The sequence below is a fragment of the Aotus nancymaae genome, unplaced genomic scaffold (assembly GCF_030222135.1).
Source record: "Aotus nancymaae isolate 86718 unplaced genomic scaffold, 86718_ANA_hifiasm-v0.15.2.pri h1tg000025l, whole genome shotgun sequence".
In the NCBI taxonomy this organism is placed as follows: domain Eukaryota; kingdom Metazoa; phylum Chordata; class Mammalia; order Primates; family Aotidae; genus Aotus; species Aotus nancymaae.
Window position 1 is genome coordinate 21,860,100 of NW_026988438.1, and position 26,928 is coordinate 21,887,027.

The window sequence follows — 26,928 nt, forward strand, 5'->3', positions numbered from 1 at the left end:
GAACTGATTATCACAGAAGTCAGGGTGGTTGTTTCCAATAGTGGGAAGGGAGAGTGTACATTGGAGGCTTGTGAGATACTACTGGTAATGTTCTATACCTGGGTAGAGTTATCTTAATAATTATTCTAGTTCTCTTAATAATTATTTTTAAGGTGTTCATGTATGTTACTTATTCAGTATTTATATCAGACTTCAATATTTTAAAAGTATTTAAAATGAATGACTTTTCATCAGTTACAAGGTAAAAATATAAAATGAGCAAAGGTTAGTGTCTGTAGAAAAATGATCAATAATTATCTCCAGCAGATAGTATACGTCTGTTCAATACAGCTCCATTACACTCTTACTGCCATAGGCCATACCTCTGTTATGCTCCTTTACACACTGTACCATCACTGTTTGCTTTTCTACCCAGATCATGTTGTCATGTTCTTGAGGACACGGTCTTTATCTTTTTGTACCTGTCAACCCAAAACGTATCAGAATGCCCAGCAAGTGGTGAGTTCTCTATATATACTTGATGGATGGATGCATAAATGAGTGCATGAATGAACATTGAGTAAATAAATCAATAAATGAGCAAGTAGTATAGAACCAATTTTCTTCTGACACTTTGAAGCTTCAAATTACTCAAGTAATAATCAGCAGTAATACACTGAATTGGAATAAAGAATTCATTTTTTTTTTTGAGACAGACTCTCACTCTGTCACCCAAGGTAGAGTGCAGTGGCACGATCTCCGCTCACTGCAACCTCCACCTACCGGGTTCAAGCAATTCTCCTGCCTCCACCTCTTGAGTAGCTGAGATTACAGGCGTGCGCCACCATGCCTGGCTAATTTCTGTATTTTCAGTAAAGACAAGGTTTCACCACATAGGCCAGGCTGGTCTCAAACTCCTGGCCTCAAGTAATCTGCCCTCTTTAGCCTCCCAAAGTGCTGGGATTGTAGCCGTGAGCCACCATACCCAGTCAAGAATTCATTATTCAAACTACGTATCTCTGACAACAGTGTTAATAACAGTAGCAAAGAAAAACAAATATAATTAGTTTTCTATTAACCAGGCTATAGCATGTTATAAGTATGAATACTATATAATCACCTGAGCACAGGAGTCCAAGGCTGTAGTGTGCTATAATCATGCCTGTGAATAGGCACTGCATTACAGTCTGAGCAGCACAGCAAGACTCCATCTCTTTAAAAAGTAAATAGATAATATACAACAATATAGACTGAAAATTTAAATATCTAAAAAATACTATATATAAATAAAAATAATCACTTAACAAAAATGAGTCATGATAAAAATCATCTCTTTAAACTTTCCATCTGTTTCTATTCTATGTACCTGGAAACTTACCAGAAAGAAATAATGTTTTAATTAAAGAGCCCATTCATAAATGATAGCATGATGGCCTATTATAAGTTCATTCAAGTATCCTACATCTTATATTTCACCTTCAAGAACCAAACTTAAACTTTCATGTGGAAACATCCCGGATTAAGGCATAAAGCTTGACTATCTTAACTTCTGACTCCAGAAACAAACCACTCACAAACAGCAGAATTAATCATTCATTTGCTAATTCTTCCCTGGGGATATTAACAGAGAAAGCACAATAAACCAATTCTTAGGGAAAATCTTCCATTTTCCTTCCTGTAACTCTAATTTCTCTTTTAAAAGAATACAGTGGAGAAGCTACTTCTCCAGACCAAGACTAAAGGGAAGTTGCCTGTAACAGAGTTATTTTACCATGTCTACTGGAGAGGGATAGGGATATGTGTATTTGTGAATTTAAGAAGCCCACTTGCTACTTCTATCATTGCTAAAAAGGACTCTTGAACCCCTGAGAACCAGAGGAAGTGAAAAGGGCAAAGGCAACACAAAGAATAATGTTAAGGCATCTACAGGCCAATAATTTTGAATTGGACAAATTTAAGTTAAGATGAAATAATCATTAGTAAGTCAGTAAGTCATGATAAGATTTTTTTTTTTTTTTTTTGAGACGGAGTTACGCTTGTTACCCAGGCTGGAGTGCAATGGCGCGATCTCGGCTCACCCCAACCTCCGCCTCCTGGGCTCAGGCAATTCTCCTGCCTCAGACTCCTGAGTAGCTGGGATTACAGGCACGCGCCACCATGCCCAGCTACTTTTTTGTATTTTTAGTGGAGACGGGGTTTCACCATGTTGACCAGGATGGTCTCGATCTGTTGACCTCGTGATCCACCCGCCTCGGCCTCCCAAAGTGCTGGGATTACAGGCGTGAGCCACTGTGCCCGGCTATGATAAGATTTTCTTAAAATAAAATATGCAAATATGACTTGTTTTAAAATACTCAATTAATATGGAAATACCTTCCCATAAAACATTAACTTAATATGTATCTACTATAAGACAAGTTTCTGACTATTTATCCCTGAGGGCCAAGTATGTAGTCTGGCCAAGTATGTAGTCTGGCATGCTAAATGAATGAGTCCCACATGTGGTTGTTACAGCATAGTCCTCAAAGAGCTGCATCACAGTGCCTTTCTCTGGCAAAATCCCATAGTGTTATAATAGCACCCTGCTACAGTTCCTCCTAGGTACTGTTCATATTAATGATGACCGAGACACCATGCTGCAACAATGTGTGTGACATCCTTTGTAACATCAAACCATGATGTCATGCCTTGCTGCTGGTAGATTCTTATCCAATGCTTTCAGGACCATTTCCTCAAAGGAAGTTCAAGCTAAATCTTTATACTCTATCAGTTTCCAAGAAGAGCCTTGAGATTCTCTAAAATTTTCATTTAAATAGCCAAGGTTAATCTTTCTTTGTTTCTTTGCAGTATAGCCAGTATTATTACTTCTACACTATTATAGGTCAAAACTGTTCAATTTTATTATAGGCAAAATAATAAAAGAGTCAACTGAGAATGAGGTAGCCAGAGTCCCTGAGAATTGTTGTAGTAATACTCATGGGACAAGGGTATACAGTACAAAGTGTCACAGCAGATCTCATTGGCTAAGAAGATATGCCAACAGGTGAAACACAAGAAAATATGCATATATTCAGAGTGTGCAGTAACAGAGTGACATATAGATACAGTGAGAAAAATATTTCAAAGACAAAGTAACAAGCCAGCTCTTTGCAGATGGTATCACCTGGGGTAAGCATGCACCTTATACCTTTCTCTAAAACATAGTCCTTACTATAAAGCAAATAAAACTATTACAGAACAAGTTTCCAACTATTCAAATGGAATCTTTAATCTTGCAAAGACTTTGTTCACCCAATAGTTTAACAGCCATCATTAAAAAATTGTATTAAATATGTCTGGGGACCCAATTTGTCAAATCTGGCCAAGTTCCCTGTGGTTGGGCTATACCACTATCACTGCTAGATAATTTAACGAAGTTCAATAATTTGACACCTAGGGCAAGTCGCAGTGACTCATGCCTGTAATTCCAGCACGTTGGGAGGCCAAGGCAGGCAGATTACCTGAGGTCAGGAGTTTGAGACCAGCCTGGCCAACATGGTGAAACCCCATTTCTACTAAAAATACAAAAATTAACCAGGTGTGGTAGCACACACCAGTAATCCCAGTTACTCGGGAGGCTGAGGCAGGAGAATTGCTTGAGCCCAGGAGATGCAGTATGCCAAAATCATGCCACTGCCCTCCAGCCTGGCCAACAGAGAGAGACCATCTAAAAAAATAAAATAAAATAATAATAATAATAATTTGACACAGTGAAAAACAGCAGTGAGCTCTGATGATTTAATCTTTAACACATCTCCTAATCACTGTAAAATCTCAAAAGAGTTTCTAGGAAATTATGCAAAACATTTAATTACATTAAAGATTTTATTGTTACACATTTAAAGTGTTGACTATATCTAGCAAATTACATTTTTCACCTGATAAATCTGTTACACAAAAATATACAGAAATTATTTCAAGTTTAAAATAACATTTATATGGTATTTTCCTTGAAAAACTAAAAAGCACAAATTGTCTTAGTTATATTAAATAATTCCACAATTATTTTATTTACAATTTAAATAATATCCTCATAAGTAAGCTAAAATTTCCAGATTCCCCTATTAAAAAAACAAGTGATACTAAAACTATCTAGAAGTCATATTAAACAGTCATATGAAAGAGAATATATCTGTATTAAGACTGTACTTTTTTTTTTTTTGAGACGGAGTTTCGCTCTTGTTGCCCAGGCTGGAGTGCAATGGCGCGATCTTGGCTCACCACAACCTGCGCCTCCTGGGTTCAAGCAATTCTCCTGCCTCAGCCTCCCGAATAGCTGGGACTACAGGCATGTGCCACCATGCCCAGCTAATTTTTGTATTTTTTTTTAGTAGAGACGGGGTTTCACCAGGTTGACCAGGATGGTCTCGATTTCTTGACCTCGTGATCCACCCACCTCTGCCTCCCAAAGTGCTGGGATTACAGGCATGAGCCACCGTGCCCAGCAAGACTGTACTTTTTAAAAACAAACAAGAAAGCAAAAAGCTTAAATAAACCACTAACATGAAGGTGTTACAGGCGCCTGACTCCACTCTAGTCAGCTTGGATCCATCCTTATAATAGGGCTAACTCAAGCCTAGCAAAGTATCCTTCTCACCCATGAGTTTGGCCTTCTGAACCCTGTAAAAGTCTCCAGTCCCTGAAGTGCTGCTGCCTCTAGGATTCCTTTCAAATAACCCTTTAGAAACGATTTCCTAGGTCTTAGCTTTAGCACTGGTCTCTTCCTTGGCTCACTATCTAGCTCTGTGCCAGACACATCCATGGAACTTACAGCACCTTCCAATCCAGTTCCCCTTTGCTCTGGGCTTTGCCAGCCAAAGGCCGCCCCTTTAACAACAAGGCCACCCTGGGCTGAGTCCAAGAGACTTTGTGCCTGTGAGAAGTGATAACTAGTCTTCCAAAAGTCTAGTTTTGGGATTCACAAACTACCACTTTAAACTACCACTTCTCAACTTAGAACAAACAAGAAGTGAAACATGCTTCAGCTAAATTATAAGAAATGGAAGGTCTACATAAAGTTCCTTAAGGTATTCTACCAATAGCAGAATCTCACCCCTTAAAAAGTTTCAAAAGTTCAACGTAGATTTCAAAGGTAGAGTTTTATTATAAATCAAAAACATAAGATCATAGCCATGAGAAGTATGGAACTCTTTCCAGACTTGCAGGAGACATGAAACTGAAACCTGAAGCCTTAGTAACTATTTATACTTGACATCATCCCTCCCGCAAAATAGAATTTATAGAAAAACAGCTGTTATAGCACCATTTAAAAAAAAACAAAAGCCCACTTTGGAAAATAACCTAGCATTTCTCAAAGCATAAAACTACCATATGATCCAACCATTCTACTTCTAGGTATCCATCCAAAAGAAATGAAAACATAAAGGCACACAAAGAATTCATAGACTTCATAGCAACATATATTCATAATAGCCAAACATTAGAAAAAACCTAAATGTCCATCATCAGGTGAATGGATAGTCACAATGTGATATATCAATACAATGAAACAATATTTAATAATAAGAGAAATGAACTGACACATATAGCATAGATGAACTTCAAAAACATGCCAAGTAAAAGAAGCCAGATACAAGAATATATAGTATATGATTCCCGTTATAAGAAATGTCCAGAAAAGACAAATTTATAAAGACAGAAAGTAGATTAGTGATTGCATTGTATTGGGAACAGGAATGGGGATTATATGTGAATGGCAATAAACGATCTTGTTGAAGAAATGAAAAGTATTTAAAAATTGACTTTTGGTGATTGCTGCACCACTCAATAAGTTACTGAAAATCACTGAATTGTATACTTGAAATGGGTGACCTTTATGAAATATAAAATACAATTCTTTCAAAATAGTATTGGCCAAGTGGGGTGGCTGATGCCTGTAATCCCAGCACCTTGGAAAGCAGAAGAGGGCAGATCATGAGGTCAAGAGATCAAGACCATCCTGGCCAAGATAATGAAACCCTGTCTCTACTAAAAATATAAAAAATTAGCTGGGCATGGTGGCATGCACCTGTAGTCCCAGCTACTCGGGAGGCTAAGGCAAGAGAATCACTTGAACCCAGGAGGCAGAGGTTGCCGTGTGCTGAGATTGCGCCACTGCACTCCAGCCTGGTGACAGAGTGAGACTCCAAAAATAAATAAATAAAATAAAATAAAATGTATTTCACTTTATGCAATAAATAATGTTTCTAAACTAGGCATGATGGCTCATGCCTGTAATCTCAACATTTTGGGAGACTGAGGCAGACAATCACTTGAGTTCGAGACTAGCCTGTGCGAAATGGGGAAACCCTGTTTTCACTAAAAATAAAAATATTAGCTGGGCATGGTGGTGCAGATCTGTAGTCCCAGCTACTCAGGAGGCTGAGATGGGAGGATTACTTGAGTCCAGGGGATTGAGGCTGTAGTAAGCTGAGATCACGGTATTGCACTACAGCCTGGGCAACAGAGCAAGACCCTGTCTCAAAAAAAAAGTCCTAAAAGTTTATATATTTGATATTATATTTGATAAGATAACCACAAATAAAAATAGTATTCAGAAAGAGGATATAAGAACAGGAACAGGAGAAATTTTAGAAATTACTTTTTGAGAAGCACACACAGACAAATATGGATAAAGGTGAAACACTCCATGGTATGGACAATTCCTTGCAAAAATATAATTTCTCAAAGTTGGGCTCAAAAACAAGTAGAAAACCTGAATACATCAATAGACATTTAAAAAACTATTTATCAAAGATTTCTCTCTTAAAAAGCTTCCAGGACTAGTCACCATTTCCATGGGTGACACCAACCCTTCACAAGGCCTGTGGATAGGCTTGTGGGTTTTTCAAGAAACCACCCTGGCAGATGTTAGCAGGCATCACTAGTGAAGAGAAACTGCCTGGCAGAGCAGCTGTCTGCATATCACTGCAGGGGGATTTATCAGTGGCAGGAATATAGTCGTAAGATTGAAAACTAAAGACCAAATCTCAGAAATAGTTAAAGGAAATACTTGGGAATAGAGGTAATTTACAGCAAGAAGGTCAGCAGGGGCTTGTGCCATAATAATTAATATACGACATAGGAACTGTAATTCTATTTTATAGTCACAAACAGAGAAGCCAGCAACATATGGGACAAAACAATGAATTATACCACATGGCAAAGCTGAGTTTATTATCAGCATTGAGAATAATTTTTAATAATGGGAAACATTAATATAATAAATCACAACAGGTCAAATAAGAAAATCTATATATCCACTTTAACTGACTAGAAAAGCATTCAATAAAATCTAATACCTATGCCTTAAAAAAAATAAGATAGAAGATACTGCTTTAACACAGTAAAGACCAGCTCTCACAAATCAATAATCAACACTCTACTTACTTAAAATGAATACTAGAGTTCTTTTTATTACCAAAAAAAGATTAAAATGCTATTATCATCAAATTACATACTTCGGAAACTTTTAGAAAAAGCATTAAGGTAGGAAATAGTAACATTTTGAAAAGAAAAACTCTCATGATTTGCCATTCATGTTATTGTCAAACTAGAAAGTTATATTCAAACCCAAGAGAAACAATAAAAATCCATTAGCAAAAATGAGGAAGTTCAATAAGGTATAACAGAAATCAATGGCTTTCCTATATAATACCAATAAATAATTATAAAATATGATGGAAAATATTACATCCACAGTAGCAACAAAAACAAATACAATTCCTAGAAAAATATTCTACTCGATATGTTCAGGGTCTATAAAAATAAAAATACTAAATTTTACTCATATAAAAGAATGCTTAACATTTTTAAAAATACACTGTGATGCTAGATGAGGAGACTCAGCACTGTAAAAATGTCTATTTTTTTTCAAATTAAAATATAAGTTTAGTGACAGTCCAATAAATTCCAAAGGAAGAATGGCAAAATTATTCTGAATTTCCATTTTAAAAGATGCAAAAATATCTAAGAAAATTTTCCAAAAGAAAACTAATATGGGAACATATTTCCATACCAGCTATTAAAACACATTATAAAGCTACAATAAATAGTCTGATGGTACTAAGCCCTAAAATCAATGAATAGATCTTCAGAAGAGATTGCTTTGAAAAAACATCAAAATATGTAATAACTGAATCTGATGAATAAATGTTCATAAGCCAGTAGGGGAAGAAGAGAATAATACAAAAAATGGTGTGGGGAAAATCAATGATCTCTGCTTAGACTTTCACCCAATATCTTTCTGTTGCCTACAAGGCCCTAGATATTTTGGTTCCTTCTACTTTTCAAACCACATTTATATAACTTGGCTATCTCTGTTCCAAACTCCTAAGCCACCCTTCTGTCTCTCAAGCATGCGAAGCTTGTTCCTGCCTTGACCCTTGCTGTTCCCTCTGCATGGGGGCCCCTTACTTTCAAACATCACCTCCTTAGAGATGGCCTGTCCCTGACAACCAATTCTCAGATGTGCTATTTTCATCCTCACACCAGGCACTCTCTATAAATGGCACTGTCACTCTCTGAAATTACCTTTTTTAACACGTTCATTGTTTGTTTCCCTGGCTAGATGTAAATTCCCTAAGAGTAAAGTCTTTATTTCCTTTCTTCTCAAGTGTTTAGGGTCTAGAGAAGCTTTCAGCATTACTAAAGGCTTAGAAAACTTGCATGGGCGTGTGCATACATATATCTGTATGCATATATGTTTATATGTATATGTATCTCCATATTCCTATATATGGGGGGGTGAGCGTGTGTGTACATATACATATATGAAATGAACATAAGGATTCCAAATACAGATTTGTCTTATACACAATAATTCTGTATTAAATGTACACAGGAACAAATATTTACCATAATGAATTTAGTGGAGCAGCAAGATATTCAGTTACAAATTTATTAATAACAGTGAGATATCTATTGTTATTCATTGTCATCACATAACATCATCATTTAATTATAATCTTATCCTCATTACTTATTTTTATCATCATCATCAGCCACACTGTAAATACAACATGATGAGACTCTTCGAGAGCTAATGTTCAATTCCAGTTGAATTCAGACCCTGTCTTTTACCCATGGTGATTCTTACTTTCCCTACAAACTCAAGGGACCCAGTGTAAAGCAATCTAGAGGTAACTAATTGGAAATGCTTCCTCTAAATGAGAGAAGGCAAGACTAAATGTGCTCTTTTGAACAGAGTTTGAGTGTTCCTTATCTAACCCTGCTCCTGCTTCTCTCTCTCCCTCTCCCCCATCTCCACACCATGTCCCATTCTTCATGGGCAACCCCATCTGCTGACATCTGTCATGCCTCATGCTTCAGTTCCTAGTTGTCCTCCCACCACTTACTATAAAATTGTGGGGGGTTGCGGGGGGAAGACTGCTATAAGCATCATAAAGTGAGAAAAACCATTTTGTTGTTATTGAAATAAGAAGACAAGAAGCTGGGAATCTGTAAAATACACTCAAAATTCAGTCACTGGATCATCCAAGATCTGAGAGCTGTACAACAGAAACTCTTCCCAAAAAAAGCAGGTTATAAAAGATTTTTTCCTAATTGTTACATGTTTCACATCATAAACAACCAACCACAGTCAACAGTCAGCACTTGCTTCTTTGTTGGGGGGCTATGTGTGGTTTTTGTCAGGTTCCCTGTGGTAAAAGGATCAAAGAATACTGCTGAAAGGAAACATTCTTCAATATTCTTACACCGTTTGGAGCAGTTTAGTTACCCACTTCTTCCAGAACAGGAGATGTACAAGAAAAAAAAAACTGGACTGAATCACTCAGATAATAGAGTTACATATCTTTATTAAGTTTTCTTCTTTTTGAGGAATGTTTCACAATAAAGTATGAGACTCATTGCTGACCTCTGGAAAGGTCCAATGCAGCCTCAGGACTAGTGTGGCCAGACCAAGCCATATGTTTGGTTTTATTAATACATCTGTCCTAAAGACTGAAATTTCACAACTATGACCCCATGAAGAAAAACTGATCCCCAACCGTTTCTTCATAATTTTGACAAAACAGAAACTGGCTCTGCTTTTCATTTTCAACCTTTCCATATTTTTATCAGCCTCCTGTGGAAGTTACTACTCAAAGGTTAAACTCTTGTGTAATCTACTTACATTTATTTATTGAACATTAAGAAGAAACATTAAGTAATGATACTTTTTCATCCATTCCAATCAAAAATATGTATTATTGGATCCATTCTGTAACCGGAAGCTAGCTACACACAGACTTATTTAATTTTCCTCCAGTTAAAAAATTTTTCTACATGTTCCATAGCCCCAGAATTGCTTCATAAGAAAAAAAGTTTAAAGAACATATTGTTTTTCATGTTCCTGCTCCTTAACCAACTTAAGACAATACACAAACTGAAACCATAAAACAAAATCATTCTACATAAAAATAAGATAAACATTTTTGTATCATATCATGATTTTTATAGTATAAAGAAAACAGCTACCTGCCACCTATGTTTAATATCGATTCCAGGCAAAAAAAGAGCATACTGCATGTTTCTCAGCCCAGGTAATCTCCATTTATGCTATGATTTAATCCTTTATATGTCTTGTAATTACAAATTTGCATTGAAATAGAAAGAAATATGCTCAATAGAGGTTTCTGCCAATATCTCAAAAGAAATTTTGCTTTAACCCCAGTATTCTAAACTTCATGCTCTGATAAGTATGACCATATGTGTGTCTACTTCAGGAATAGAAAGTTTTTGGACTTGGATGTCTCCAAAGTAAGTGAGGCAGTTTGGCCAAAATGGCCATAAATAAATATCCCTTCTTTTTTTGAGTATTAAAAGTCAAGGTATTACAAATGTCAGCAAGCAGAAAACACAGATTAACAACAGGGACAATGATTGGGATGGAAGAGAGTCATCAAAATAGAGACCCAAGAACCTAACTTTCCAAATCACACCTATATATCTACATTCAGCTTTCAGAAACTAGTCTCAAACATTTACCTTCTTTTTGCTGTCTGACTCTTCCTCACCTGGTCATCTCACCTCTGTCTCCTGGCTAGTCTTATCCTCTGGTTACTGAGTCAACTGACACCCAACCTGGAATTTAGCCCTTATACTGTGTTAGGGATACATCAGTGAAGCAAAGAAAATCTCTGCCCTCAAGGAGCTTACATTCTAGGGGTAGGAAAAAGACTATAAATGAAATAAATAATTAAAATATCAAATAATAGATGGCCATACATCAATAATGGTAGTCAAACTTTTCTGACCCACAAAAATGGCAATGTTATAAGAGTTCATCTATTAAATGGTAATAAGTATTATTTTTTAAATGAAGCAGAGAAGGAGACTAGGTAGTAAAGTAGATGAGAGAGTGAAGGCAGAGAGGGCTGTTGAGCATTTAAAATGTGGCTAATTCAACTGAAGGACAGAATTTTTAATTTTATTTGAATGAATTAATTTAAATTTAAACAACCACAAGTGGCTAATGCCTACCTATCCAGATAGTATGGTCCTAAGTCTTGCCTCTTAAATTCCTTTTTAAATTAACTGACAGTCTTCCATCTAGCTGGTTCTCAATTGCAGATAACTTAGGCTCTAATTCTCATTCTTGGTCTATTTGTCTGAATTTCTGACCTCAGACTTTCTTCCTGAAATGTTGTAGAAATGCTTCCAGAAAACGATGGCCCAATGCTGCCCAGCTCAGAAGCATGAGCCTGGCAGAACCCTGGTCTCTGCCCATTTGCCCATGATAAGAAGAAGGATAGAAACCCTTTTGTTAAGAAAAGTGAACATTAACTAACCAGATTTATTAAACATTACACTTAGACCAAATGTAAGAGATTAAATCCAGCACAATATGAAAAGCACTCTCCAAACCTAAAATTCTAGGTAGACAACTATTTGTAAAATTATTTTGTATTCACAGAAGAATCTCGGTACCAGAAACCTCACAGAAATCTACCACCATATCAAAGCATCTAACAAACACCAAGTATTATTTAGCATCACATATCATGCAGCCAGTCCTCTGAATCATTAATCAAAAAGTACAACTTTCTCTTTCCTGCTATTCGCAAGGAAGATACTTCAATACCCAAAGTATTATTTTCACAATTTACTGTCATTCATAGGAAACTTATTATATATTCTTACACAAAATATTGGGGTAACGCCTGCCTTTCATTCTACATTCTTAAATCTATGATAGCTATTCGATTTCAAATGAATATATATTTCTTATTATCTGCCAGACTTTATAACCTACAGTCAGTAAGTACAGTTTCAAACATAATATTTAACTGGGATAGGAAGACGAAGTAGAATATAGTAAGAAAAAAGTTTACAAATGGATAAGAAAGAGGATTTAGTGTGTATCTGACAAAAGCAAGTCCAGCTCAACACTTACTGATTTAGCACGACATCGAGAATGAACGACGTTCCAAAGGCATCAACCTGGAAGCTTGCTCGGTCAACGTGAGTCAACTATAATACCAAAAAGATAAAAGGTATTTATTACGCAGCCATACTAATCAGACAATTAGTCTTTCTTATGATTATTTCAAAACACTTACGGTCTCATAAGAAAATAATTCAACATGGAGAATCAGTGAAAACAAAGTAAAATTTACACCTTCTTAGAAGCCAAGTATTCACCAATCTGAAGTAAATTACCACCCAATCAAGCAGAACAAGTCCCCAGTTTTCTAGTTTACCTCAAGTGGTTAAGTATTTCATTTCCAAGATGACTGCACTTCATTCATCTTATCTGATTTTAAGTGACTAGCTCCTTTAAAATGAAGTTTTGTACATTCGGAAAAAAAAAAAAGTAAGATATGCTCAATTCAAGAATAAAATAATATGGTGAATATGATCTATTTAGAAAGAAGATATATAAACCTCCCAAAAAAACCTTTTTCATTTATCACAAAGACATACTTTAAAAATAGTATTTCAGTTCTAATTTACCAGACCTAATTTCATCAAGATTTCCACATCTTCCTTAAAACAAAATTGAACCTCTGCACATCTATTGTCAGTATGACCTATCGAAATATTCTTGTGTTAAAAAAAAAAAAAATCATTATTTCCTATGCTATCCTAGGAATTCCCAGAGAGAACAAGGGACTCTTAACTAAAAAACACAGTGTTTCCAATAACATTAATATTTGCATACTGAACACTCATGTGTATGAATTGAAAAGAAAAAAGGAAGAAAAACTGTGTTCCATTCAATTCACCAAATACAAACAATAGCTATATCTGAACAGTAGGAACCCAAATTATTGGAAATTTTTGTGTTTATGTTTCTACGGTATCCAAACCTCTAAAATAAACATGTACAATTATTAAAATGAAAAACATGTGACAAACATTATTTTAGAAATTAAAAGCTACATGAGCAACTGCACATAGTATGCTGCTCCCTGAGAACCAGGGTATCCCAGGAAGGGACATCTTAGGTTTCTGTGGAGCCACAGGGGACCTCAACCATCCCTGAGATTTCACACACAGTAAACTATGAGATTAGGTGAAAGGCGAGAGTATGATTAGTAATAATAAAACTTTTTGGACAAGAAGGATAATTCTTCTGTTTTAAAGTCTGTTCTCCCATTTTAAAGAAGTAGGTATGGGACAATCCTGTACCTCTGTTGCTAACACATTCTAACCCTCATAAAACCTCAAAATTTAAGAACTACCTGGGTACCTCTCAGCCTCATTAACCATTCAACCATAACTCCTAACTCTTCTCAACTAATACCCAGCATCAACTAAACTTTGTTTTCTTTTTTTATGGTAGTTCTTAGAGCCACAACTTACTCTTCATTTACACCTCTGCCACAAATCATATCCCTCTGATCTTTCTAAAGGTGACTCCTTATCAAAACCCCAAATGTAAGCCCTAGGTTTTCTAATATATCCAAAACAAAACAAACAAAAAAAAAAACAAAAAACCTTTTCCCTGGATTTCAGAATCTTCCATAATCACCTTCCCCACCCCAGGCATAATGATGCACAAGCACCTACCCATAGCCCACCCACAGTCAGTTCTCTCTTCTCTTCTTTAGTTCATTCCAACACTTTCTGTGGTTTTTTTCATTCATTAATTTTGTTGAGCCCTTTTCTGAACTAGACCTTTCACCAAAGCTGTTTTCCAGAAATGGCCCTACTCATCCTTCAAGATTTAGATCAAGTTCCACCTGTAGACATCTAGACTGCCAAAACAAAATACCACAGACTGGGTGGCTTAAATAGAAATTTACTTTCTCACAGTTCTGGAGCCCAGAAGTCCAAGGTTAAGGTGTTGGTAGATTTGGTTTCTCCTGAGGCCTGTCTCCTTGGCCTGCAGATGGCCGTTTTCTGTGTGTCCTCACATAGCCTTTTATTTGTAAGTGCACATGCCTTGTGTCTATAAGGACACCAGTCATACTGCATTAGGGTCCCACCCTTACAACCTCATGTCATCTTAATGACCTCCTAAAGGTCCCCCATTTCCAAACATGGTCATGTTGAGGGTTAGAGCTTCAACATATAAATCTGGGGAGGGCGCAATTCACTGCATAGCACCCGTCTTGCATGAAGCCTTTCCAACCACTTCTAGCCTCCTCTCCTCCTCACTACGGGTCAATATCACATCAAGACCTCAGTAGTGACCAGGTACTCAGTTAATCTCCTGATTGCCTGATTCATTTGAAGGTTGTTATCAATTCCCTGGATGTATAAATGTACAACTGAACAGCTATAAATTACCTGCTTATAGAGGCACTCTTTCCATCACAGTTGCTTTTAATGCCATGTCAATAGATAATATCGCTCCTTCTACCTAAAGCTCTGTGAGTTTCCTAGAGTGCTAACAACCATATTTTCGGAAGGGCCTCTGCTTACCAGAATTGATGTTTCAGTTAAAATGAACCTCTCCCTCTTCCAATCTTCTTGTAGGACTATTGATGCTCTTATCTCAATTTCCTTTGAATCAGAAATATTAACGTTGCAAATTTGTGTTGAACAAGACAGGGACCACATGTCATTCACCTTGATATCATGGTTACAGCTTGGATTGAGGTAATGTTAACATTCTGTTTGGCAAAGTATTTACTATCTACATTAATTCTAATTATTTTCTTTTTTTCTGCAGCTCCATTTTACATCTGGTATCTTATTTTATTGATCTCAGTGATGTCCCAAAGAGAAACTCATGTATTTACATTAAAAAAAAATCCACTGACAGAAAACTTAAATACTGCTTAGTAAAAATGTTTGCATTATTGATAGTAATAGGAACAGGAGTATGTTAACATAGTTTCAATATAAGGCAAGCTTCCTTAGTCTGTATACAGATTGATTCATTCAATAACCTTTTTTTTTTTTTTTTAATTATACTTCACTCAATAACCTTCTTTTGAGAGTCTACCAAGTCCTAGGAGCTATTTCGATTTAGGGGATAAAGTAGTGAAAAAAACTGATCATGTTTCTGCTCCTGTGGAGCTTATGTGATAGCACAGGATACAGAAAATGAACAATTAAATTTAAAATGTTTAGAAAATAAACTTACTATTCTCAGACTTAATAAAACGGAAATGCTGTCAAGAATGACCAGGGAAGATGGAAGTCTAAGGGTGTCCTAGAAGGCCTCCAGAAGGAAGTAACATCCAGGTAACAACATTAATAACTAGAAGGAATCCATGGTAGAGAGAATAATGACCCCTAAATATGCCTATGCCCTGATATCCAAAACCTACAAACATGTTTCCTCACACAGAAAAAGGGACTGTGCAGGTATCGTTAAAGACCCTGACTTACGGAGATTATCCTGGATTGTCTGGATGGGCTCAATCTAATCAAATGAGTCCTTATAAGTGGAGGGCAAAGGGGTTAAAATCAGAGAAGATATGATGGAAGTAGAGATCAGAGTGATAAGAGGAAGAGGGCAAGAATCAAGGAATGCAGGCAGCCTCTAGAAACCAGAAAAAGCAAGGAACGAATCTCCCTTCGGGCCTCCAAAAGGAGCACAGCACTGCCAACACTTCATCTTATCCTTTTTTTTTTTTTTTTTTTTTTGAGACGGAGTTTCGCTCTTGTTACCCAGGCTGGAGTACAATGGCGCAATCTCGGCTCACCGCAACCTCCGCCTCCTGGGTCAAGGCAATTCTCCCGCCTCAGCCTCCTGAGTAGCTGAGATTACAGGCACGCACCACCATGCCCAGCTAATTTTTTGTATTTTTAGTAGAGACGGGGTTTCACCATGTTGACCAGGATGGTCTCGATCTCTTGACCTCGTGATCCACCCGCCTCGGCCTCCCAAAGTGCTGGGATTACAGGCATGAGCCACCGCGCCCGGCCCATCTTATCCTTTTAAGATCCATTTCAGGCTTCTGACCTCCAGAACTGTAGACAATAAATTCTGGTTTTTTTCAGGCAACTAAGTTTCTGCTAATGTGTTATAGGGACAACAGGAAACTAATAGAGTGTCACTGGTATTGTCCCTGAACATTTTGAAAAGCAGCTCCAAAGAGTTGATTGCAGCAGTATTCAATGTTACTTTCCTCCACAGTCTGGCTAAAACCAAGACATTTCCAGCAGCAAGACTGAAACTCATGAGGCCTTAAGTATCAAACTGAAAACACAGGACTTCCCAGCCAAACCAAACTTGCAGTGGCGATCACTAAAATAAAAGTAAGCCTGGTTTCTTTGTATTTTGTATAGTCTTCCAACACTCAGGAACCTACCTTCCCCATTTCTGGCTCATAAATAGGCCAAAGAGAAGAAATATGTTTGCTTTTTTTTTCTTTTTTTTTTTTTTTTGAGGCAGAGTCTCGCTCTGTCACCCAGGCTGGAGTACAGTGGCACGATCTCTGCTCACTGCAACCTCTACCTCCCAGGTTCAAGAGATTCTCTTTCCTCAGTCTTCTGAGTAGCTGGAACTACAGGCACATGCCACCATCTTGTATTTTTAGTAGAGATGGGATTTCACTGTGTTAGCCAGGATGGTCTCGATCTCCTGACCTCGTGATGTGCCCATCTCAGCTTCACAAAGTGCTGGGATTACCACCATGCCCAGCCTGGTTGCTTCTTAAAGTTATCTTGGAGAAGGAATAAAGTAAGTAGAATCACACTGAATTGGTATATTATCAGGCTTATCATTTAACACCAGTGAAGTGAGCCAGGATGGCTCTCAGAAAGTTACTCTTAGACCCTGCCTTTTTAGTTGAAGGAAAAAAGAGTATGTTTGAGAAGAGAGAATCAATATAGTATCAAGATTTTCCTTTGGTGGGGGAAACAGGCTAAGATATCACCAAGGAAAAGTTCTAATATTTATTAACTTTAAGCTGAAGATTAAAAAGTAGTAATACCAATACCTCTCAGAGATACTAGAAAAACATAATTTTGCAGAAATGAGCTCTTTCAAATTACTACATAAGAATGGTGACTTTACAAACTATTAAACAAGTACTTCAGGTATCACCGAATAATACTGAGAGAATTCCTAGAGCTCATATGATACAAGATTCTTAGTTTATAAATAGGGAAACTGAGGCCAGCAGGGGCAAAAGTCACATATTTGGTGGCAGAGTAGGCATCTCACCTCCTGGTAGGCCTTTTTCATTATATTTGAACTCCTTGCTTTCATCCTATAGCTTGGAGTTACTTGCGGGTTTTACTGGGTTCTAATGAAAAATTATTATAATAGAAGTCTTCTCAGTATCATGAAAATGCTCTAAAGAGCATTTTTAGAAGATATAACAAGAAAATCAAAACATAAAAAACAATCTTTAGAACTCCATTTTCATCCAAAAGTCAACAACATGACCACAGCTGACTCACAGCACATGTCCTAAGGTCAATTTGATAACAACCTTACAAACTCAGAATTATAGTTAAAAATATTAAATTGAAATCCATCTTTTAATGAAAAAAATTTACATGGATATGATAAAGTATGTGCATGTAGTACGTATGTGTTTTAGGGACTGAGACAAGCAATCAGGCTAACATATATAGAAGTTGTGAAACAAAAGGGGAATAACGGAAAAATATAAAATAACTCTCCAGATGGCAGGAACTCTTAATAAATTAAATCAATATAATATAAAGATAATTCTAATTTCTAAATTCGAAAATGAAGCATAGAATTTTAGGACCTGAAGAACCTGATACAATCTCCGGATTGGGGCCTGATTATTATTCATGGGCAACAGCTGAAATTAAAATTTGAAATTAATATAACACTCATATTCCTCATGCATTTTGCTTCTGGGCAGCCTGTCCTCTTCTCCTCATATCTTCTAGAGTCAGTGAACCAAGTCCAACCTACCTATCCCAGAGAGCAAACAAAAAGGAACTTTTAAGACTGCCTTATTCATAACCAATTTTTAAAGCAAAGTTGGCTGTACAACATTCATGGTAGAATCAGAACTCTGATACAAGGAGAAAGACGAGGTACTTTAGGTTTTTAATTAAGTTCAACCTGAATAACAAATCAATGTTTACCAATGGGGTGGGAATATTACCAACCAAATGGTAGTATACAGTAAGATAACTGTGAAAGTAATTAGTATTATTAAAAAGAAAGGTTTAATGCATGTAACAGAATCTTTAGGTACTGTGTCCTAAACATGTATTTGCCATTTAACCGCTTCAACTCAGTTTTAAAAAACCACAAGTATAATTCTTAGAAGTCTAACATTTTCAGTTCAATTAAAAAAATATATATGCCAATAGCAAATATGGCTTGTACAATATGATCCCTCTTTTCTACATCAGAAAAGGCAACTGAAAAATCACCATCGCCTTATGAAAACTTCTGGCAAAAGATTGATATTATATCTCTATTCAGATGAAGGTTTCTCATTCTAGAATTTGTTGTGGCCACATCAAGATATGGGATTAACTTTGTGAAGCAGAACTGTATTGCAATGGCATCTGTTAACAGGCAGTTCTACCCAACAGGTCTATCTATATGTAAATTGGTATGATATATTTAAGAACATTAAGGTTTTCTGCTGTATTTTTATACTTATGACTCCATGTTACTCTCCCTTTTCCATCTCAGCATCATCCATAGTTTCCATAAGCTGATTACATATTGTATCTAATTTACACATTATCTTTAACCAAACTGTTCTTGAAATCCAACCATCTGCATTTAGCATTACAAGAACCAGAACAGTGCCTGGCAACAGGACATTTTAAAACAAAATGAAACAAAACAAAATAGCACAATTTTTAAAGAACAAACTTTACAGAGCTGAGCTGCAGTTGAATTCTGGGTCTTCCATTTACCAGTAGAATAAACTAGAGCAGGTTGTTTCATGTCTCTGAACTGAAAGTCCTCATCTCTTAAAGAGCGAAAATAATAATACACACTTTGTAGATTTTCTGTAACAATTAAATAAGTGATAGTCCATGCAACACTTTTAGTGACAACCATACCAGGCCATGGGAAAGAAAGATGAGTTGGATATGGCCCTTGCACTTAGGAAATTCAAAGTCAAAAAAAGAAGCTACTAAATAAATTATTACAAAATGAGCATAAGTCCAACAATAGATATATGTATAAAATACAACAGCAGTCCTTTGACTGTAGGGATACAGAGGAATACATTAGTGCTCCTCAGATTGACAATGTAAGGGAAAGCACTCCAGGAAAAAGGAACAACAAAGGCACAAAAATGGCACACAGCAGAGTACAATCTATTACTGCTCTATAATGGAAGAGCAAGCTGGAAGTAAAGACATCAGTGAACTTCTAAACTAGTTATTCTCAATCCTAGTTCCACATTAGACTTCTTTGGTGATTTGGTTTGGATTTGCATTCCCACCCAGATCTCACGTGGAATTGCAATCCCCAATGTCGGAGGAGAGGCCTGGTGGGCAGTGACTGGATCATGGGGGTGGACTTTCCTCCCTGCAGTTCTTGTGATAGCGAGTGAGTTCTCAGGAGCTCTGGCTGTTTAAAAGTGTGTAGCATCTCCCCCTTCTCTCACTTTCATCCTCCTGCTCTGACCATGTAAGACATGCCAGCTTCCCCTTCACCTTCTGCCATGATTTTAAGTTTCCTGAAGTCTCCCCAGAAGCAAAAACCTATACACAGTCTGCAGAACCATAAGCCAACTAAACCTCTTTTCTTATAAATTATCCAGTTTTCAGTATTTTCTTATAGCAATATGAGAACAGACTAATACATTTGGGAAGCTTTTTTTTTTTCCTTTAGAGATAGGGTCACACTCTTTTCCCCAGTCTGAAGTGCAGTTGTACAATCATAGGTCACTGTTACCTCAAATTCCTGGACTTAAGTGATCCTGCCACCTCAGATCCCTGAGTTGCTGGGAGTATAGGCATGTGCTGCCATACTTGGCTATTTTTATTTTCTAATTCTTTTGTACAGACAGAATCTTGCTGGAGTGCAGTGGCTATTCACAGGTGCTATCACAGCTCAATGCAGCCTCAAACTCCTGGGCTCAAGCAATTCTCCTACCTCAGTCTCCTAATTAGTTAGGATTGCAAGCATGAACCATCACACCCAGCCTGACTTGGGAAACATTTTACAAAATACTAATGCCTGTGCCTCAAATTCAGAGATTCTGATACACTTGGTCTGCAGCGGATCCCAGGCATCAATATTTTCTAAAGAGCTATCCATGTCATTCATTCTAAGGTATAGCCAACGGTTGAAAAGCAATATTCTAAACCAACCTAAGAAATGTACTCCTTATCCTGAAAGCCATAAATATGGATTAAAGACTTCTGTAATAACAGATGTTCAATAAATAGCTCCCTTCCCTTTCCTTCACTATTTATGACAAGATGTTTAACTTCCAAAACTGAATATTTACTTACTAAATTCCTGCGTTATTTCTTACAAGTAAAATATATGTTCTTGTGACAATTTACTATCTAAATTTTGTTGTTGAGTTCAACTAAAATAATAAAAGTTTTAAAAGTCTTTTCTAAAAGGGGGGAATGAGGAAGAGAAAGCCAAAGGGAAGAAAAAGAAATTCAATCAGAGGGTCTTTCCGGCTAAATTAAGGGCCAACATCTCTATAAGTACCTTGGCACATTTTCTCACAAAGCAGAACCTTAATATACTTTAAAAAAAAAAAAAAAGGAAGGGAAAAGGTGCAAAATATTGGAATTCCCATGGTATTTTTATTATTTTTGAGACAGGATCTTACTACATTGCCCAGGCTGGTGTCAAACTCCTGAGCTCAAGTAATCTTTCCACTTTGGGCTCTAAGCCCATATTTTTTAAAGAGCTACTCCATGTGTGTCTAAAGTATGGCCAATTCTCATGGAATTCTCATCTACTTATATTTGCTTTCCAAGTCAAATTTCCATTCTTGTTATTTATTTTATTTGACATGAAAAAATTTAGTTGTATTCGTCTGTTCTCATACTGCTATGAAGAAATACCTGAGGCTGGGTAATATATAAAGGAAAGAAGCTTAATTGACTCAGTTCACAGGGGTGGGAGGCCTCAGGAAACTTAGAATCATGGCAGAAGGGGAAGCAAACAATCCTTCTTCACATGGCAGCAGCAAGAAGTGCAGAGTGAAGTGGGGTAAATGCCCCTTAGAAAACCATCAGATCTCATGAGAACTCACTCACCATTCCAAGAATAACATGGAGTAACCACCCCCACCATTCAATTACCTCCCACCAGGTCCCTCCCATGACATGCTGGGATTACGGGAACTACAATTCAGGATGAGAAGTGGGTGGGGACACAGCCAAACGATATCACAACTGATGTGAACATTTCCTAGGACAGAGATTACAACATGGAGATCTCACTACCCAGGAATTCCTAGACGAAGGCTACACATGCCACGAAAAAATGGCTTTCCTTGGATAAGAGGAACTTTTGAAAGGCATTCCCTAAATTTACCCTGCTAAGCTGCCAGTTCTGAGGACACTAAAAGCCCTGGACTCTTGTGATTCCCTGGCTGCCAAGGTCCTTTCTCTCCAGTGGCCCCTGCTCCAACAAACCAGAGGCAAAGATAGGCTATGCTGACACTGGCACCAGCTCCTATTTTCTCATCTCCATTCAGGAAGTCAGGCAGCCTCATTACCTATTTATGCTTCAGCTATCTTCTGATAAATCAGTCTCTCCATCATCTTGGCCATTAACTGCCCATTACTAGGCCTTCAATTTAAGGCCTGAACAAGAAAATGCTTACTTATATAATCCTGAAAGTCAAAGCAGACCTTTAAGATACTTAGTAGTCTGAGAACAATACAAAATAGTATAGTTATGTCAAGCTATAATTAAATCTGAGTGCAAGGAACTCTAACATTTAGATGCAACAAAATCAGCAGACAAAAATCCCTCAGACAAATCAGCCCTGGGAAATGGATACTCTTTTCAGGTACAGGAAAGGCCTGGGAGAAATGAGACGAGAGCTCTCCCAGCCCCACTATTGGTTTGGTATTTCATTTAGAGTTAGAAAAACTTTTATCTTCATCTTGCTTTTCCCCATATGCGAACTGAAAATAGTCATAGAATGCTGTGAGAAAAACACTTAACATTTTTCTTTATGGTAAAGAGAGTTTATAAAAGCTCATTGCAGAGAATAATGTAACTATCAAAAGCTAAATAAAAGGTAAAAAGAGGAGAGAAGGAAAAATGAGTAAGTGGCGGTCAAGCCACTACACTCTCAAACGAATAACTAGTCAGTTTAGCTCTCAATCACATACTTTTAAAAGCAGAATTAGAAATAAGAATTGTCTCCGCCAGCTGGGTCACAATCTCTCCTGGAGGCAACTTCAGAAGTAGGCCATGTCCAAATAATAAAATTAAAAATGGTGAGTTCCTCACATCAAGGTTTACTTCACTCAGTTCTGTAATATCAATGGATTTTTCTTTGCTTGATTTCATTTGCTTATAAACATTAGAGGTATCTGGAAGTAAAGGCTCACTTTTACTAAATGGCTAGCTCCAAGTGTTTGAAGACAGAAAAATAGAAAATATCATTGTACAAAATCCCATGATAAATAGCTAGCACATATGAATTCCATAGCATTTCCTTTGGGAAATAATTTCACATGGTGTATAAAGGCCTTTTCTCTCTTAGAACTAAAGAATGAAACTATATAATTCTAAAGGATGTTCTGCTCACACATTTACATATAGTAAACTATGGAACTATGTTTAAAACTCTAAACATGGGACTATATGCCTTCTTTACTAACATATCTCACTCATCTAAAAGTTTTCCAAGGACACAGTCAAGAAACAATCTAAGAGCAAAACACCTGCTGAAAAAGAAGAGAAAAATAAAAGCACTTAAGTCCCTAATGTTAAGGACATGCAAACAACGAGTTTTCACCTATGACTTGACAGTCAACCACCAGAGACTTTCTTCGTTTCTTTCTTTTAACCAAAAGCTTTCTTTATTGGGACAGCAAATCAGAGAATTATAGAGACAAGAACCACTGCAAAAATTTGTCATTTTTTGTTTGTTTGTTTGCCAATTGGCTATGATGAAGACTGGTAGGAAGAACACACTACCTATAGATATCTTAATTACCACAGTAAGGAAAGGAGAAGATGGGAGTGCGTGTCTGTGAGAGAGAGAAAGAGAGAGAGAGAATAGACTACCAGCCCTCTCTGAGAAAACCATGTCTTAAAACCAGGTAGTCTTGCAATGCACACAAAAGTTAGAAAAAAGCAAGAATCTTCAACAGGGATTCAGTATGACGTAAATCTGCCCCCAAACTCTTAAACTCAGAGCTTCCACATACTACCAGCTAGTGTCTCCAAGCTGCTTTAAAGAGTAACTCCTTGCCCTTGAGTTCCAGGAGAGTTGAAAGAATCCATCCACAATTCATGTTTGAAAGAAAATACTAACATCCAAAAAGAAAATGTTTGTTATAGGTACTGCATTACCTGTATCTGGTATACAGTATTCCAACTTCAAAAACACCTGAATCTAAAAAAATTAAATGAGTACAATTTTTCAAACATGTTCTAATAAAAACACCTAAGTGGTTGAAAAATAATGAAATTATTCTGTTAGACAAAGGTAATCAAAGAGACTCTAGAAATTAATTTTATTTATAATTCTATTATTTATTGGAGCTTGTCACTATTAGCTCCTGTGATTAAAAAAAAAAATCAATCTTGTCACCTAATCCTTAGCATTAAACTTTCCCTAGAAAAGTGAAATGTCTTTTTAAAATACACTGACTCTAAATCATCTTTGAAAGCAGGAAATCCTAAAAGATACCATTAATAGGAGACATAGAAAAACTGCACAAATCAAGTCACATTATCCCTTATACATCCAACAGTCCTTGTGTGTGCAAATGTATACATTATGGCAGGAAAAGCTTGTAGCCAACTGTAACCTGGAAGATAATTACCACTTAAAATAAGCAAACTTTCTAGTACTAGGCCCAGCTCAGAAGAGCCAGAAATAGGAGAAACAACTGCGCTCTAAATGAGGGAGATAGGATGTAGATCATCACGGAAGGGTCTTACAGACTTGAGACACAGTAACAGTGTCTAGTGATGTAAAGTCAGAATCACGTGAAGACTACTCTTAGCTCTGAAATATATCTTACTACAAGAAAAAATATGTATGAATATAACCTTGGTGATATCTAATTAGTTTTATGACCTCACATCTGAATATTTAAAAGGAATAAAACCCTTACTCTCAAAACTCTTTTCTTCACTGGCATGAACTCAGCTCTTAATCAAAGGCTCATGAACTTGATCCCAACAGTATCAGAAACATAAAAGACGAATAAAATTACAAGAAGCCATCACAGGATGGTGGAGCTCTGGAGCCACTAGCTACAGGAATACCATTCATTCCTTCCCTCTCATTAGCTGCTCAGCCTTAACAAAACTGTGAACACACAAAGGCTCAGATACTGTTTTCTGTATGTTCCATATGTGACTCAGGTCTATATGCTATTGACGTGTTTTGATACAATGCTGAATAAATCAAACTCTGTAATTCTTGCCTCTGCTGGGAGCAAATTAGTACAGTTTAATGAGGCTTCCGTACATTTGACATGCTGGGTTAAAGAAAGGATTCCTACAAGATATCTCGATTCTTTTGTACAAAAGAAAAAGGCCAGGAACAGTCATTCTTTCTATGTTTTATAATAGTTTTTTTTAACTTCCTGTTGCTCTGAGGCAAATGAATACTTTCAAAGTAACATGGAAGTCACTTTTCATTTAATTTATCAAATGATACCCTAGGAGATCTTATTTGCTTCTGAAACTGGGTGGGTTGTCACTCTGAACTTCCCCCACTGGGTTTCTGGGAAGCTGCCTCCTGGCAAAGGCCCCCGACTAAAACTTTCCCTGATGGGCCATCCTTAGCACACTGCAATCAGGCTGTACTTTTTGTCCTTCTCTGGCCTCCCTGCATGCCTCACCATCTCCACTACAATCACCAAGTCCTGAACCCCTACTGTGTGCACAGGACTCCGGGAGAACCAGCATGGACTCTGAGGAAGATATGGCCCTACCAACAAATTTTTATTATCTGGAAAGATATGTGACTGTCATACAAGACAATACAATCCCATGCTTCATTGCTTTGCTCAAGAGTTTTCCCTCTGTTTTAAAGCTGTGAGCAGTCACTTATGAAAAGCTACATAGGATAGTGGTTAAAACTCCAGATCCTGGAGGCAAATTTCCTGTGTTCAAATCCTAGCTTCACCCCTTCCTAAACTGAATGATCCTGGGCATTATTTAAGCTCTCTGTACCTCAGTTTCACTATTTATTAAATGGGAAAAACAGTATCAACCTCTGAGGATTGCTGTGAAGACTGAATACATGTAAGATGCACAGAAAGAGCCATGTGCAGTGGCTGGTGCCTGTTGTTGTAGCTACTGGGGAGGCTGAGGTGGGAGGAACACTTGAGCCCAGGAGTTTGACCCAGCCTGGGAAACACAGCAAGATTTCATCTTCAAAAGAAAAAAAAAAAGAAAGAAAGCACACAGAATGTTCTAGCTCCATAAACGTTAGGCATGTTATTCTGCCACAGGAGTAAAAAAAAGTATAAGCAGTGTGAACATGTCATATTTAGGAATCAGAATTGTTCTTGCTTCCCTTGTCATTTCCAGATGACAATTCCTCTATCCCTCTCTCATTGAGGTGAATGGTTATAGCTACACCATTCCACTCTCAACCCTATACCAAGTGCCTCTGTAGCCCCAACACTTGGGACCTTGCTTGGCACAAAGAATGTGCTCACAAATTTAAAACAAATCCGACAACTGTTAATCTGACAATAACATGAACAAACGTTATTTTGCAAATTGTAATTAGTCAAAAGTGAAAAGTAGTTCTCAGGACTATAACATAATAAAGGTTGCTTTGACATAGTTTAGCTACTTTACCGGTTTCCTTGTGAGTTCTCTAGTAAATATAAGCACTATCATTCTCAACAGCATATGCATTCCACTAATTCTCCTGAAATACTTTTGACCTGTGTTTCTGTGTTAATTTTATTCATCTGACATTTGCTAGTAAGTTTGGTGGTCATTTGGCTACATGATTTGAACTGTCATTATCTATAGGGCAGACAAAGAAGAATATAACTTTCAGCTTTAGGGAATCTCAATGAGTTATATGATTTATTCCCACACTTGTAAGGAAACAAACATCTACACAAAACCATTTTGAAAAATAATTGTTGAACATGTTCTATAAGTTCCTGAGACAGTTCCTCAACCCTCATTTATAGTCTGTTCTAATGCTGAATAATCTTACTTTCCCTTTTAAGTCACTAACAAAACTCTGTCTTAATGCAATTTAGTCCTATTTCTCCCATTTGTGAAACTAGGTATTAACATGTTCAAAGCTTGGAAGTGTGCTACTCATCTCTTAGAGACAGTAGAAAGTATCTGCTATTTAGCAAGTTTTATAGCAGGCTAGTACTAAAAATATCTGCCAACCA

The 26,928-nt window shown here is 37.0% G+C and overlaps 1 protein-coding gene across 14 annotated transcripts in view; it reads right to left on the reverse strand.

Annotated features, from left to right (window-relative positions):
• The window catches only part of ADAM22 (ADAM metallopeptidase domain 22), a 261,243-nt gene that overhangs the window by 209,604 nt on the left and 24,711 nt on the right, over positions 1-26,928 (reverse strand). For all 14 annotated transcript variants that reach the window (XM_064380425.1, XM_064380424.1, XM_064380421.1 and 11 more), the window contains one exon: positions 12,416-12,492. In XM_064380425.1, the coding sequence (XP_064236495.1) occupies positions 12,416-12,492 (77 nt within the window). The remainder of the gene's footprint in view (positions 1-12,415; positions 12,493-26,928) is intronic.